The sequence below is a fragment of the Bombina bombina genome, chromosome 2 (assembly GCF_027579735.1).
Source record: "Bombina bombina isolate aBomBom1 chromosome 2, aBomBom1.pri, whole genome shotgun sequence".
In the NCBI taxonomy this organism is placed as follows: domain Eukaryota; kingdom Metazoa; phylum Chordata; class Amphibia; order Anura; family Bombinatoridae; genus Bombina; species Bombina bombina.
In genome coordinates this window covers 898,543,906-898,558,360 of record NC_069500.1, presented here as the reverse complement: position 1 = coordinate 898,558,360, position 14,455 = coordinate 898,543,906, and the positions used below count along the sequence as shown (strand labels likewise).

The 14,455-nt window shown below is 37.3% G+C and overlaps 1 protein-coding gene across 1 annotated transcript in view; it reads right to left on the bottom strand.

The window, feature by feature from the left end:
- The window catches only part of EPHA5 (EPH receptor A5), a 527,031-nt gene extending 512,762 nt beyond the window's left edge, over nucleotides 1-14,269 (bottom strand). The window contains exon 1 of the mRNA XM_053703271.1: nucleotides 14,216-14,269. Within this exon, the coding sequence (XP_053559246.1) occupies nucleotides 14,216-14,254 (39 nt within the window). The 5' untranslated portion in view covers nucleotides 14,255-14,269. The remainder of the gene's footprint in view (nucleotides 1-14,215) is intronic.
- Between the last annotated feature and the right edge of the window lie 186 nt (nucleotides 14,270-14,455).

The following is a 14,455-nucleotide window of genomic DNA, read 5'->3' as shown; positions in this document are numbered from 1 at the left end:
CATCTGTAATGAAGGAATTAGCCAACTTCAGGGCGTGAATTTTGTCCATGACTTCATCATAAGAAGTCTCCTTCTGGAGCGAGTTTTCTAGTTCCTCAAACCAAAAAGACGCTGCAGTGGTTACAGGAATAATGCAAGAAATTGGTTGAAGAAGAAAACCTTGTTGAACAAAAATTTTCTTAAGTAAACCTTCTAATTTTTTATCCATAGGATCTTTGAAAGCGCAACTATCTTCTATTGGTATAGTCGTGCGTTTAGCTAGTGTTGAAACTGCCCCCTCTACCTTAGGGACCGTCTGCCACGCGTCCCTTCTGGGGTCAACAATGGGGAACATTTTCTTAAATATAGGGGGGGAACAAAAGGTACAACTGGTCTCTCCCACTCCCTAGTCACAATATCCGCCACCCTCTTAGGTATCGGAAACGCATCAGTGTGTACTGGGACCTCTAAGAATTTGTCCATTTTACACAATTTTTCTGGGACCACCAAAGGGTCACAATCATCAAGTGTAGCTAGGACCTCCTTAAGTAGGGTGCGGAGGTGTTCTAGCTTAAATTTAAATGCTATGGTATCAGGCTCTGCCTGCTGAGAAACTTTTCCTGCGTCAGAAATTTCTCCCTCAGACAGGCCCTCCCTCACCGCCAAGTCAGATTGATGTGATGGCACTACAGATAAATTATCCTCTGCGTCTGCTTGCTCATTTTCTGTATTTAAAACTGAGCAATCACGCTTCCTTGGAAAAGCTGGCAGTTTGGATAAAAATGCTGCGAGAGAATTATCCATTACTGCTGCTAACTGTTGCATAGTAATAGCAATTGGTGCGCTAGATGCACTGGGCATCGCTTGCGCGGGCATAGCTGGTGTTGACACAGAAGGAGGGGATAGCGGGCTATCCTCACTACCTTCAGCTAAAGAATCATCTTGGGCTACATCTTTAAGCGTGATTGTACGGTCCTTAAGCTGTTTGGACGCTATGGCACACTTTACACATAAATTTAATGGGGGAACCACCTTGGCCTTTAAACATACAGAACATAGGCTATCTGAAGGGTCAGACATGTTTGACAGACTTAAACAGAACTTCAATGCAATAAAAATTATTTTTGACAAAAACGTTACTGTGTCTTTAAATAATAAAAGTGCACACTTTATTACTGAAAACTCAAAAAAACATCAAATAAACATCCGATTTTAATGAAATTTTCACCACAGTGTCTTAATGCTTTGAAAAGATTGCACACAAATGTTCAGACCAATTAACCCCTTAATGCCCAAACCGGAGCTAATAACAGCAGTTAACTGGTTAAAAACACTACAGTACAATGCCACAGCCTCTACTGTGGCTTTTACCTTCCTTAGGGATTATTTAAGTAGGATATAAGCCTCTCTGAAGTCCTTTCTGATGTCTCTGGACTCCCCACGTGAAGCTGCATGAACTGCCTAGTCAAAACAACTGCGCAATTGAGGCGTGAAAATGAGGCCTTCTCCCTCTTCATTCTAGAGTGGAGGGGCCTTTCTGACTAGATTAGGTGTCCAAATAAGTGCCAGGCGCAAATTAAACCCCAAAAGTGTTTTAATGTCTGAAAAAACACCTTATTTATACTGAAAACATGCTAAAAAGCAATCGATTAAGCCCACAATAGTGTCAACCAGCATAGAGCCCTTAATATAAGCCATCATTTTATACAGAGTCTAAGAAAAATGGCTTACCTATCCTAGAGGGAATTTCTGACAGTCTTCTAGCATTACATGTCTTGTTAGAAAAATGACTAATCATACCTGAAGCAGTTAAGCCTGCAAACTGTTCCCCCCAACTGATGTTCTCTGGTATTCAACAGTCCTGTGTGGGAACAGCAATGGATTTTAGTTACTAGTGCTAAAATCATATTCCTCTCAGCAGAAATCTTCATCACTTTCTGCTTAGAGTAAATAGTACAAGCCGGCACTATTTTAAAATAACAAACTCTTGATAGAAGAAATAAAAAACTACAACTAACACCACATACTCTTTACCACCCCCGTGGAGATGCTACTAGTTAGAGCGGCAAAGAGAATGACTGGGGGGGCGGAGCCTGAGGGGAGCTATATGGACAGCTCTGCTGTGTGCTCTCTTTGCCACTTCCTGTAGGGATTGAGAATATCCCACAAGTAAGGATGAAGCCGTGGACCGGATACACCAATGTAGGAGAAATATTGATATGATCATACGCTTTAAAAATAATAAATAAAATAATGAATTGTTATGTAATGCTGCATGCTAGGGGCGGAGTTAGCTGCCGAACTGTGAGGTCGCATCACGCATCTGCAAGGAGCTCCGTGTCTTAACCTCTTATTTGGAATTGGAAGTTAATTAGAGACTTTTTGGACTTGTCTTTAACCCTATTAATTTTACCTAGCTATTGTGAGTTACTCATTTTCTTAAACAATAGACCATGATAAGAATATGATTGTATCATATAAATATGTCTATAAATGGCTACCGGCTTCTATCGATGCCTCAAAAGTGCCGGGCCTAAGATCACAGTGCACTTTTGAGGCGTCGATAGAAGCCGGTAGCCATTTATAGACTTATATTTATATGATACAATCATATTCTTATAGGCTCACAGTACATAGGTTGTATTAAGTAGCCTGATATCCATTAGTTATTGCGAAACAGGTATAGCTAAATCTAATCTACAAAATTACCAGTACCTAAAAACCGAGTATCCTCACTGCTATTGCAAACAAAGGGGTTAATTGCATTGGGGGGGGTTAGGGTGCATGGCTGTTTCATGGTGATTAAGGGGTGAATTGTTTTTAATGAGCTATTGCACTGGGGGTCTCAAGTTTATTGGCTCTGTTTTAGTGCATAGGATTTCGATTTCATTCTTTTACCTAGTGAATTAGCACATATTCTCCAAATGTTAATAGTGGGGGATAAGCCAGCCAGAAGCTACACTTTCCTGCAGAAAATGTAGGTCTTCTCTTATTTTGACTGTAAATGCGTGCCCCCTCATTAAAAAAAAATGCCCCCCCCCCATTTAATTCGCTCTGGAGCCGACCCTGGAGTACTTAAGACACGTGAGCATAAGTATGATAGCAGCATACCATAGTATACATGCAGCAAGACATTGTTATAGAGTTTCCACCTGTCAGAGATTGAGCTGGACAGTTCGGGTTTCCATTTGTGCGTCCCGGTTTAAAGCTGGGTCAGACCCAGACATGCAAATGTACGTGTTTGGTTGGAAACAGCCACAGCCAAACAAAGATGACATTGGGCATTGAGAGTGTGTGTGTTAATTTGAGAAAGGGTGTGTGTGTGAGCATTAGTGTATTTGTGTGTGTGTGTGTGTGTGTGTGTGTGTGAGAGAGTAATAATGTGTGTGTGAGAGAGCAATAGTGTGTGTGAGAGAGAGTATGTGTGTTAGTGTGTTAGAATGTGTGTGAGAATGAGTGAGTGTGTAGGTGTGACTGTGTGTGAGAGTGTGTGTGTTAATTTGAGAAAGGGTGTGTGTGTGTGAGCATTAGTGTCTTTGTGTGTGTGTGTTTGAGTGTCTTTGTGTGTGTGAGAGAGAGTAATAGTGTGTGTGAGAGAGAGTAATAGTGTGTGTGAGAGAGAGTATGTGTGTGAGTGTGTGTTAGTGTGTTAGAATGTGTGTGACAATGAGTGAGTGTGTAGGTGTGACTGTGTGTGAGGTGTGTGTGTGAGATAGAGAGTGTGTAAGAGTATAAATAACTATGTGCTAGTTTGTGCTTATGTGCTATTATACATAGTGTGTACTCTGCAAACAAATTTTGCTGTGCTGTGCACGGCACAAGAGTGTTCATGCCTGAACTAAAGGTGGCAACCCTACATTGTTAAAGTATATAAGGGAGTATGTAACAACAGCCATTACAAACCATCCTCTGTGTAATAAAGTTGATTGAGCTGCCTCTTGTCTTATAAACACTTATTCATTATCTTGATAAACAGAAGAACATGCTCTCCGATCTTCCCATTGCTATTTAATTTGAATACTAATTTTTTTTCTAAAGAGTGTACCAGAAAATATTGTGTTTAGTGAAATGAAAGAGGTTGTTGATGTGGAAACTCATAAATCTACCTTGAGACTGCTATTAAAACAGATGGTCTATTGAGAAGAATACTACTCAGTAGAATAGGTCATAAGTTCATATCCTAATTATTCAAACAACTGAGTGTAAAGGAAAAATCCACAATGGTTTCAAGTCATGGAGTACATATTCAATTTTAAGTTAAAGGTCACATTAACCAAACAAACACAAAGAACAATGACTAAATAGTCATTTGATATTGATTATGCTTTTATTTGTTTGGCTTATATCAAATGAAAGCTTTGTTTGCTGTTGTTGTTTCTTAAAGGGATAATAAACTCAAAATGCATATCCCCATAACATAAATATCCTTTCATTATTTAGTTTGTTCAATGTTACCTGCAATGTAAGACTGAAAGCTGTATTTTTTTCTCTGCTCACAGACAATCTGGAGTGTATCATAGAGCATTCAAAACACTGACCCTGAAAATGCTACACAGTGGCTACTTGATCCTTGTATGAGTAGATAGACAGATAGGTAGATAGACTCTTACATACACATACACATTATGGACAGATGTAGACACTCCTACTAATTATTGAGTTCAGGTGTTTCAGCCAGAACATAACCATGAAATCTCAATTGACAATTAATAGTAGGAAAATGGGTCATACTGAAGAGCTTGGTGTATTTAAGTCTGTAATAGGATGCTACCTTTGCCACAAGTTAGTTTGTGGATTTTTTTACCTACAACATCTGCCCCAGTCAACTGTGTTATTATTGTAAAGTGGAAGTTTCTAATAGACATGTGCATGGCGAAAAAATTTGGTTCGGATCGATTCGGATTTTTTCGAATTTCGGTTCGGAGCGATTCGAATTTGGAAAAATTTGAATCAATTTGGTTCGGATTTGTTTCGGATTCATTCGGATTCGAATAAATTCGGTTCGGATTTGTTTCGGATTCATTCGGATTTGAATAAATTCGGCTGGATTCGGTTCAGTGGGATTAGACTAGTATTATGTACTGTACATTAGGTGTAACCCATAGCAGAGTGATATAACCTAAGATACTGTACAATACTAGTGTAATCCATGGCCATCCGAATCTACCGAATAAATCCGAAGTTATTCGGATTTATTCAGTAGATTCGGCACTATTTTAATTCAGAGATTTGGTTCGATCCGAATCTCCGAATTTGCCGAATTTTCCAAATTTCCGAATCGAACCGAACCGAATCGCACATGTCTAGTTTCTAAAAGCAACAACAACATGGCCATGAAGTGGTAGACCACACACAAACTTAAAGGCCAGGGCTGCAAAGTGCTGAAGCATGTAGAACGTAAAAATCCCCTATCATCTGTTACCTCACTCACGAGAAAGTTCCCAACCGCTTCTGGAAGCCATACCAGCAATCATGGAGGTAACATGAATTACTGCAATTAATTATGATATCTGTGTAAGAATTATAAAGTTAAAAAAAAATCTGGTTAAAAAAACTTTAAAAGGCTTAAAAAAGTTTGTCCGATTGGCTGCTACAAATTGGCTTCAAGTAAGCAGAATTATTTAAGAAATTAAATCGACTTTGACCGACATGGAAATCAGCTGAGTTTGACAAATTTATATGCTGATATCAATTTTATGGGGGGTTTTTTAAACTACAATTGCATGGCAGCAGTGTTTGCAACTATGTATAACATTGCTATAAACCTTATGTAAAACTGATAGAGGCTTAGGCGTAGATTTATCAAATGTTGGGCGGACATGATCCGTATGAGCCATATCTGATCGGGAAGATTGCCTCAGAGGTGGCGCATGAGTTAAGGAGCAGCGGTCTTATGACCTGAAACTTCGGGGGTAGACTGTTGCATCCTTAGTAGCACACAGATGTCTTTAACAATCTATGGCAGCATTGTTTGCAACTATGTATAACATTGCTATAAACACTGCTACCAAATGGCTAAAGACACACCCATGCTCCTGAGCTCAGCTAGGTTAACTCTTTAACAAAGAATACCAAGAGAACTAAGAGCATTTGATGGTGGAAGTACATTCAAAGTTATTAAAAACTGAATGCTCTGTCCAACACATTTAGGTTTCATTTTGACTTTAAAGTTTACAATCTCTTTAATGAACACAGAATAAAAAACAAACATATTACCTAAAGGAATTACAAGTGTAAAAAAGCTTTGTTTGGTTTTTCACAAAGTTTCTTTGTTTTGAATCAGACAAATAACATGAGATTACTATAAGGAGCTTAAATATCAAATATCCCTATCTGTAGAATATTGACCACATAACTAAATAATTACAAGCAATTTTGAATGACGGAGAAAAAGCTGAAATAATGATCCCTGCATAATGTGATAAAATTGCTCTCGCAAATCCTTTTATGTTTTGGTTTTATCTCTTTTTTTTGGGGGGGGTTTCGTTGGCAATACATTGTGAAGAAAGATGTTTCACTATTAGCAACATATTTTCATTATAAATAAAGAAATATTGGCAGATTTGTTGTGTAACTCAAAATACAAATATTTATATTTATATTTATGTTTTTATGTGTATGAATTTTTGTCTGTATATTTATGAATTGATGTATTTATCCTGAACTGCAGCAATTTTTAAGCAATTTTTAATCTTTTTGTGCTCATTTTTTGATCATTATCTTTTATTATTGTGCTGATATTTCTGTATATGCAGTCTTTTACTGAGTCATATTTCATTGTTCTCTATTGTGTATGAATTTGAATATATTAAACACTTGCCTTACTATATTATCACCTAATACCTTGACAGTATTGTTTTATAAACTATACATATATCAAATTTATTTAATTTATTCAATAGGCCATATTGTTTATAGGTTTTAAGCTTCCCCTTAGCGCCACAGATATCTGATAGGTTCCTGATATAGGAATCAGAGCTATCTAATATTTTTTGAGAGATTTCCACTTTTGGGTTTGGAGAAAGCCAATTTTTTCTGTTGGTTTGACCTATTACATTTGCTAGCGAAGTCCAATTTTCTGTTTTGTTTTTAGCACTATTACTTGAGTTTATAGCCTCATAAGGAAGAAGGAAATAAGACTTACAGTGATATGGAAGAGCAGTGGGATATGCCTTGTAAAATAAATGTATCTGTCAACACAGTTAGTCTCACCAAGAGTCAAAGCATTAAATATTAGTAGAATGGCATTAATATAATGCTTTTAATATACAGCGAATCATGTCCGCCCGGCACTTTGTAAATCTACCTCTAAGGGTCAGATTACAAGTGGAGCATTCTAAATGTAGCCACCAGTCAGCAAGTGCTACCCATGTTCTGAACAAAAAATGGGCCTGCTCCTAAGCCTACATCTCTGCTTTTTTCAAATAAAGTTATCAAGAGAACGAAGGAAAATTGATAAAATTTTTGTTTCATATTTTTTTAAACAGAGCTCTGAAGTTGCGCAATCCTGGCGGACATTAAATTCAGTTACGCTCAAGTGAACGAACGCAAAGAGCCTTGATAAACCCCTTTTCGCTTGCTTGCAATAGTTAGCGCACCACTCTTATTCTAGCCCAAAATGTTTCATTGTGTGTAGTAGGGCTGCAACTAACGATTATTTTCATAATCGATTAATCGGCCGATTATTTTTCCGATTAATCGACTAATCGGATAAAAAAGAGAATCAATAATAGTTTTCTATGTTTTAAATAAAATCCACATAATGAGTGTCACATAATAAACTTCAGACTAAAACTTTACATTAACACAACAGTTTCTTCAATTTTTAAGCAGCAGAGCAGTTTTATAATTAAACAAAACAAAACCACAAACTGTTTGAAAAGAGGTAGAACTGGAAAGAGTTAGACTATCACTGTTAATAACATTCTGTTATTCACTCTTTCAGAAACTTTGCATTGAAATGCAAACATCTCAACATGTCCACAGGCTTCTGGCTAAGGCTGGTTCTCTGTTTGCAGCTATATTTCCTGCAGCAGAGAAAAGGCAGTTGAGGTGTATAAGTAGGGTTTTGCCAATTTCACCAAATTGGGATATTTATCTTTGTTAGCTCACCAATGCTAAGTGTTTTCTACCTTGGCAAGGGGCCTCTCAATAAAGTAACCCTTGACTTCATTCTAACATAAAAATATCTTGAATATCTATATGCAATGGTAAATAACCAGCTATAAGGTTAGGGGAAATATCTAGTCCGCTCTAAAAATAACGAATATATACTTATAAAGGTTGAATCTGGTACATATCACAATTTATTAAAAATATAAAAAAAAAAAAAAAAAAAAAAAAAAACGCTAAGGACTGTATATCAATAAAAGGACAAAGCCTTACACATTTATTTATACAGTACATATAATCAGCAATAGCAAGCAATACGCTAATAATTGTGCAAACAGATAATAGTGCACATCAATTTAAACAACTCCCATCAATCTAGGGGCAAGCGTGGCACTATATCATGAAAAGCATAGTTCCAAATCACCAGATTTAATATAAACAATCCAAATGATGACTATTATATCTGGGTTGCACATAAGCCAGGGGTAGTTGTAAATGTATACTGTCCTGAAAAAGTGAAAAGTAGAGGTCTGTAGACATCCTTTAGGCTAAGGACATAACCATAAAACACAATACCATGTGCAGGAGTTCATTGGAGTGAAGCAGCTGGTGTTGTGCACAGACCAACTAATTGCAAACCAACTAATCGATTATGAGATTCGTTGACAACTATTTTCATAATCGATTATTATCGATTATGACGATTAGTTGTTGCAGCTCTAGTGTGTAGCATAAATATTTATTTTGCCTGCTTTTTCTTGTAATAAAATATTGGTTTTAGACTATATTACAAGTTATCCTCTACATTGAAAGTACATGAACTATCCTGTTAATAGTGTCTTTTTAAAGGGATGTTAAATTCAAAATTAAATTTCCCACTAAATTCCTAATTTCATTCTTTATTTTGCCTGTGTGGTCTTGTAATTTAATGCCATGTTTTTAATATATATTCTCTACATGTAAAGTGCATGGATTGTCATTGTAATGGTTTCCTTTGTTGAAAATCATTCCTAGGTAGGCGTAGGAGAAGCAATGAACTACTGGGAGCAATCTGGTGATTGGTGGCTACACATATATGTCTTTTGTCATTGACTCACCAGATGTTCAGCTAGCTCCCAGTAGTGCATTGTCACTCTGGAACTGATTTTAATTATGTGTTTAACTCCTTTGCAGGTGTTAAACATACGTAAGCAACATAGCAATATTAAAATGCTCATTAGAACATTTTGTTTTACACTTGTATGTAACTTTAATTATCAATACCAATTTTTTACTGTGTAATAAAAAAATGTAATTCCTGCTTGATTTCAAATTCAATGTATATATGTTCCTATTTTACAACAGTAAAAGTAGATATACATCTTCAAGAGGTATGTCCCCTGACTGCAAAATAGTGGGAATTTTGCTAAAAAAAATTACAGTTCTAAACACTTTTAAAACAGTATTGGATGCAGATCGTTTGCAATGCAGTGCTTAAAGGGACAAGAAACACAAAGGGCTAGATTACAAGAGTTAAATCATCGTGTGCCCGCAAACGTTTGTAGGTGCGGGATAATTAACTAGCTATTACAAGTGGCTGGTTATTGCAACCGCAAACTCGCGGTAGCAATTAGCGCTTATAAACTACAGTGTAGTGTATTTTTTAAAAAAAAATAAAGATAGCAGCATCTTTATTTTTTTAGTAAAATAACAGCACTAGGCAGTATTTTGAGGGTAAATTTGGTGGGAAAGCGGTGTTAGAAAAAAGATGGCACTGAAAAGTGCCTTTACATTGCAGTCTATGGGAACTGTGTGTTCCCAGTAAATATATATGTATATGCTTATATACACATATATGTACCCTGGAGGAAGAATTGACGGCGGGGTAGGTGACCCCTATCCAGGCAATGGAGCGGTCTAGATGGGGTGGGCGGAGCTGGGGTGTAGTTTATTTAAGAGGGGGTTGGCTGAGGCTCTACATCTTGTATCCCTGCAATCGCAAGGTGAAGTTCCCTCCCTCCCTCCCTGTTGATTGGTTGTCGCAGAGGCGGGCGGGGGTGCTTGTTATATGGAATGGAAGCTAAAGTAAAGTGGTACCTCCCTAAAAGAGGCGGGAGAGTTGTGTGGGGGAATGTACCTGGCGGTAAGCCGGTGGAAGGTACATCTCTGGGGGGGCAAGCACCTTAGGTTACTTGGTTTGTTATTAAAGTTTCAAGTTATTGAATTCTATTGAATTTAGATGTTATATTTATTAAATAATTTAATAAATGCGGGCTGCGGCCTTTACACCCATTCCTGTGGTCTGTGTCTTATTGATAGTGCGGAATGTATGCCTTATGGGGTCAATTTATGTGTTATATGTATATACACATATTATATGTGATGTTTTGCAGTATGGATTATCCTTCTCACCTACCACAGACTTCAGTGTGTTCCAGACCATCATCGATGTTAACAAATTGGTGAGAAATTTAACATTGAAAAAACACTTTTCTGGTAGAGAAGACACTGAAGTCTCTGATTTTAGGGATGTAGAAACAGACACTGAGCGTATCAAAAAGAGTTTCCAGGAAACTTGTGATGAGGTAACATTGCAGAATCTACAGTTTGAGGCACACATGGAACAGGGTTATATTAATAAAGGCACTTGCTATAAACCCAAGTCTGTGTTTTATCCCATACAGGAAAGAGGGACCATCATAGAGACATTTTTTAATAGAGTGGAAAGAGACCTTATAGCACTCAAAGATAACACTGCTCCCACCAAACAAAATCTAAAAAAAGAAGAGAGGTTAGCATTAAAACAACTTCAAGATGACACAGAACTTGTCATCAAAAATGCAGATAAAGGAGGGACCGTGGTAGTTATGGACAGGGAGGTCTATGTTAAGGAGGCTTTAAGGCAACTGAGTGATGAAAGGAATTATCGAATTTTACATACAGATCCAACTGAGAAATTCAAGAGGGAACTGAGGCATCTATTGGATGAGGGGATGGAACAGGGGTGTATCGATCAAAAAACAATGGAATTTCTATTGGTAGATAACCCACGAACACCCCTGTTCCATCACCTACCCAAAGTCCATAAATCAATAGATGACATAAAAGGCCGTCCCATAGTTAGCGGGATAGGGTCCCTCTTAGAACCATTATCCCAGTGGCTTGATAGCATATTGCAGCCTATGGTGAAAAATTTACCCTCATACATTAAGGACACTAAACATGTCTTAAACATGATGGAAACACAAATATGGGACAAGGAGTACCACTGGATAACAGTAGATGCTGTATCCCTGTACTCCTCGATCCCTCATGAGGAAGGTTTGAGGGCTATTAAATTTTTTCTAAGAAATTACTCGGATTTTTCACTAGATTTTCAAGATTTTGCCCTCAGAGTTACTAGGTATCTTTTAACTCACAATTTTTTCCAGTTTCAGGATGTCTTCTATCTCCAAAGATGTGGAACTGCGATGGGGGCCAAGTTTGCCCCCTCGTATGCCAACCTATTTTTAGGTTGGTGGGAATTTTTCCACATCTTTGGAGATAGAAATATCTATAAAGATAGTATCGCCATGTATGGCAGATACATTGACGATCTCCTTTTTGTATGGAAGGGGGATCCTTCAGACATCTCAACATTCATAGAAACTCTCAATGACAATGATGTGGGCATGAGTTTTACTTTTGAATGTAATTCCACAGTAACCAACTATCTTGATCTCACCCTAAAAGGGGTAATTGGCGAAAAAGTAATCTCCAAAGTATATAAGAAACCCATCAGTGGTAATAAACTATTACACTACAGCAGCTGTCATCCTAGACACACAGCAGCTGCAGTAGCGAAAGGGGAATTCATTCGCCTAAAGAGAAACTGCTCGAATGACGAAGATTTTCGCCAGGAAACAGTTGCCCTTGAACAAAGGTTAAAAATGAGAGGGTACACACAGAAAATAATAACTAGAGCAAAAAAACAAGTTGAATTCAAGATGAGAGACTCCTTCCTCAGAGGAAAAAGTAACAATCAAAAACAGCAAGATAATTTTAAAGGGTTAACATTTGTTACAAACTACAGTGCCCAGTTTCCCGAAATTACCAATATAATAAAAAAGCATTTTCCCATTCTGGCAGCGGATGACAAATTGATCAATGTTGTCAAAAAGGGAGTTAGGTGCAGTTCAAGGAAGTGTCCTACTTTGGGGTCCTTGCTGTCTCCAACTGAACTTAAGTCCCAAACAAAACCTAGTAGTACCTGGTTGACTAGCAGAGGCATGTATAACTGTGGTCACAGAAAATGCAAGCCCTGCGAATATTTAGAAAAAACTAAGTCATTTAAGTCCCAGGTGACAGGAGAGGTCTTTCAGATAAACACCTGTATGAATTGTATGACAGAGAGTGTCATATATATGCTCACATGTCAAAAATGTAAAGTTCAGTATATTGGTCTCACTTCAAGGGACATTAAGACAAGAATAAGGGAGCATATATCCACAATCTCCAGAGGTAAATCCCAAACCCCCCTGGTTAAACACTTCACTGAGAGACACAATGGAGAAATAAACACATTAAGGTGGTGTGCTATAGAGGAAGTAAAAGTCCCTAAAAGGGGAGGTAATTTAGATAAACTCTTAGCAAGAAGGGAGATGTTCTGGGTTTTGAGACTCAGAACAAGACTCCCTGAGGGTCTCAATTCCAGGTATGATATTATCAACTATTGGGAATGATCTACCCCTATCATTCAATTCCAAGGGTTACATTACCCCATATACACCATTCATGCACTCATATTCATTATGATTACCCCAACATAGTTGCTAATTTATTTCTCTTTGTATCTCTAACAAAGTGTAGTTACATAAATAGGTTCTCTGACAAGTAGCATACATGTTAGATTAGCTTCTAGAAAAGGGTGAGGAATAGATATTAGGGAAACAATATACACATAACATGTCTGTGGTTTCCCACAGTCAATCGGATCAAGTGTGGAGACAACCCCAAGGAAAGATATTAAGAAGGTTATATAGACTAAATAAGTACAAGTAACATTTCCCACCCACACTAAGAGTGTATAACGGCATGTCTTCTCAAGAAAAGTTGAGCCAATGTAATTCACTATAATTAATATTTTTGTATTCAAGAGGCCAAACAATATCTCCCCTATATCATTAGGGTATTAAGTAGATTTTCTTCAGGAGTTTAAGCTATAGATAGATCTGTTCCAATGTGTTTCATCTGGCATATCCCTTATTATCACACATTATGTATAAAGCACAATTCTCGAATATAAGTACGAGTAGCTAAACAATAACAGATAGAAGTAGTTACTGAAAGAGTGATAGGGTTAAGTACACAGCTGTAGGTGTTTAGCATTACCTGGGCATTAGAAGGAGGAATAGCGCATAATGTTTTTAACCAATTAGAAAAGATTCAGGTGTTCTTAAAGGCAGGGAACACAGACACACAACAGGCTATGATTACGGCTAACAGCCGAAACGCGTAAGCCCGTGTGCTGCGCTCTTTCCCCATACAAGTGGCTAGGCTGTCACATATTACTATTTTTGAATTTTTAAAAATATTCAATAAATCATCAAATTTTTATGGAGTGTGGTTTTGTCTCTTTTCTTTGGAATATACACATATTAACACATAAATATATATGTATATAATCATATACATACATATTGATATTTGCTGCCATCGCTGCGCTTCTTACCCCTTCTTTGCGCTTAGGCTCTGATGCCGTCTCTGAATGCATCAGGACAAGACTCCCATTGAAGCCTATAAAAGCACGCTCTGGTGAGCACGTTTCCTAGCAGTGCGAATGCGAGCTCACGTTCGCATTGCGCTTAACTTGTAATACCAGCGCACATTTTAGGTTTCGTGTACTTTTAATTGCTTATTTGTACTATGCGTATACAAATGAATTTCCTTTAAAAGGCAAAGAGATAAACACAAAGCTATAACTGAATAAACAGTCTGGGCAAACCGAAATGACTATTACTTGTCTATGAAAGGATGCTAAAGTTATCTTTATCAGCCAGTATGCATATTATAATAGCGTAAGACTTGTATAAACATGCATTTATTGTTATATCATTATAGAACTGTATGCATCAGTTATTCCAGATATATTACGGCAAACACTTACCCCATTTTTTGGGTGTGCTATCCATCCAAGGTCACCCATTACAGATCGTGAATCTAGCAAGTTCACTGTGAAAACAAAATAAAAATGTAATCATTAAAAAACCCATAAATAACTTCATACAGTAAACATAGAGCAACCCTACATATTTTTGATCCACTAATAATTACTAAAGTGTATTGTACCAATCAGATACTTGCTTTTTAAAAATCTCTCTCTCTTTGCTCCGTGCACCATTCTTTA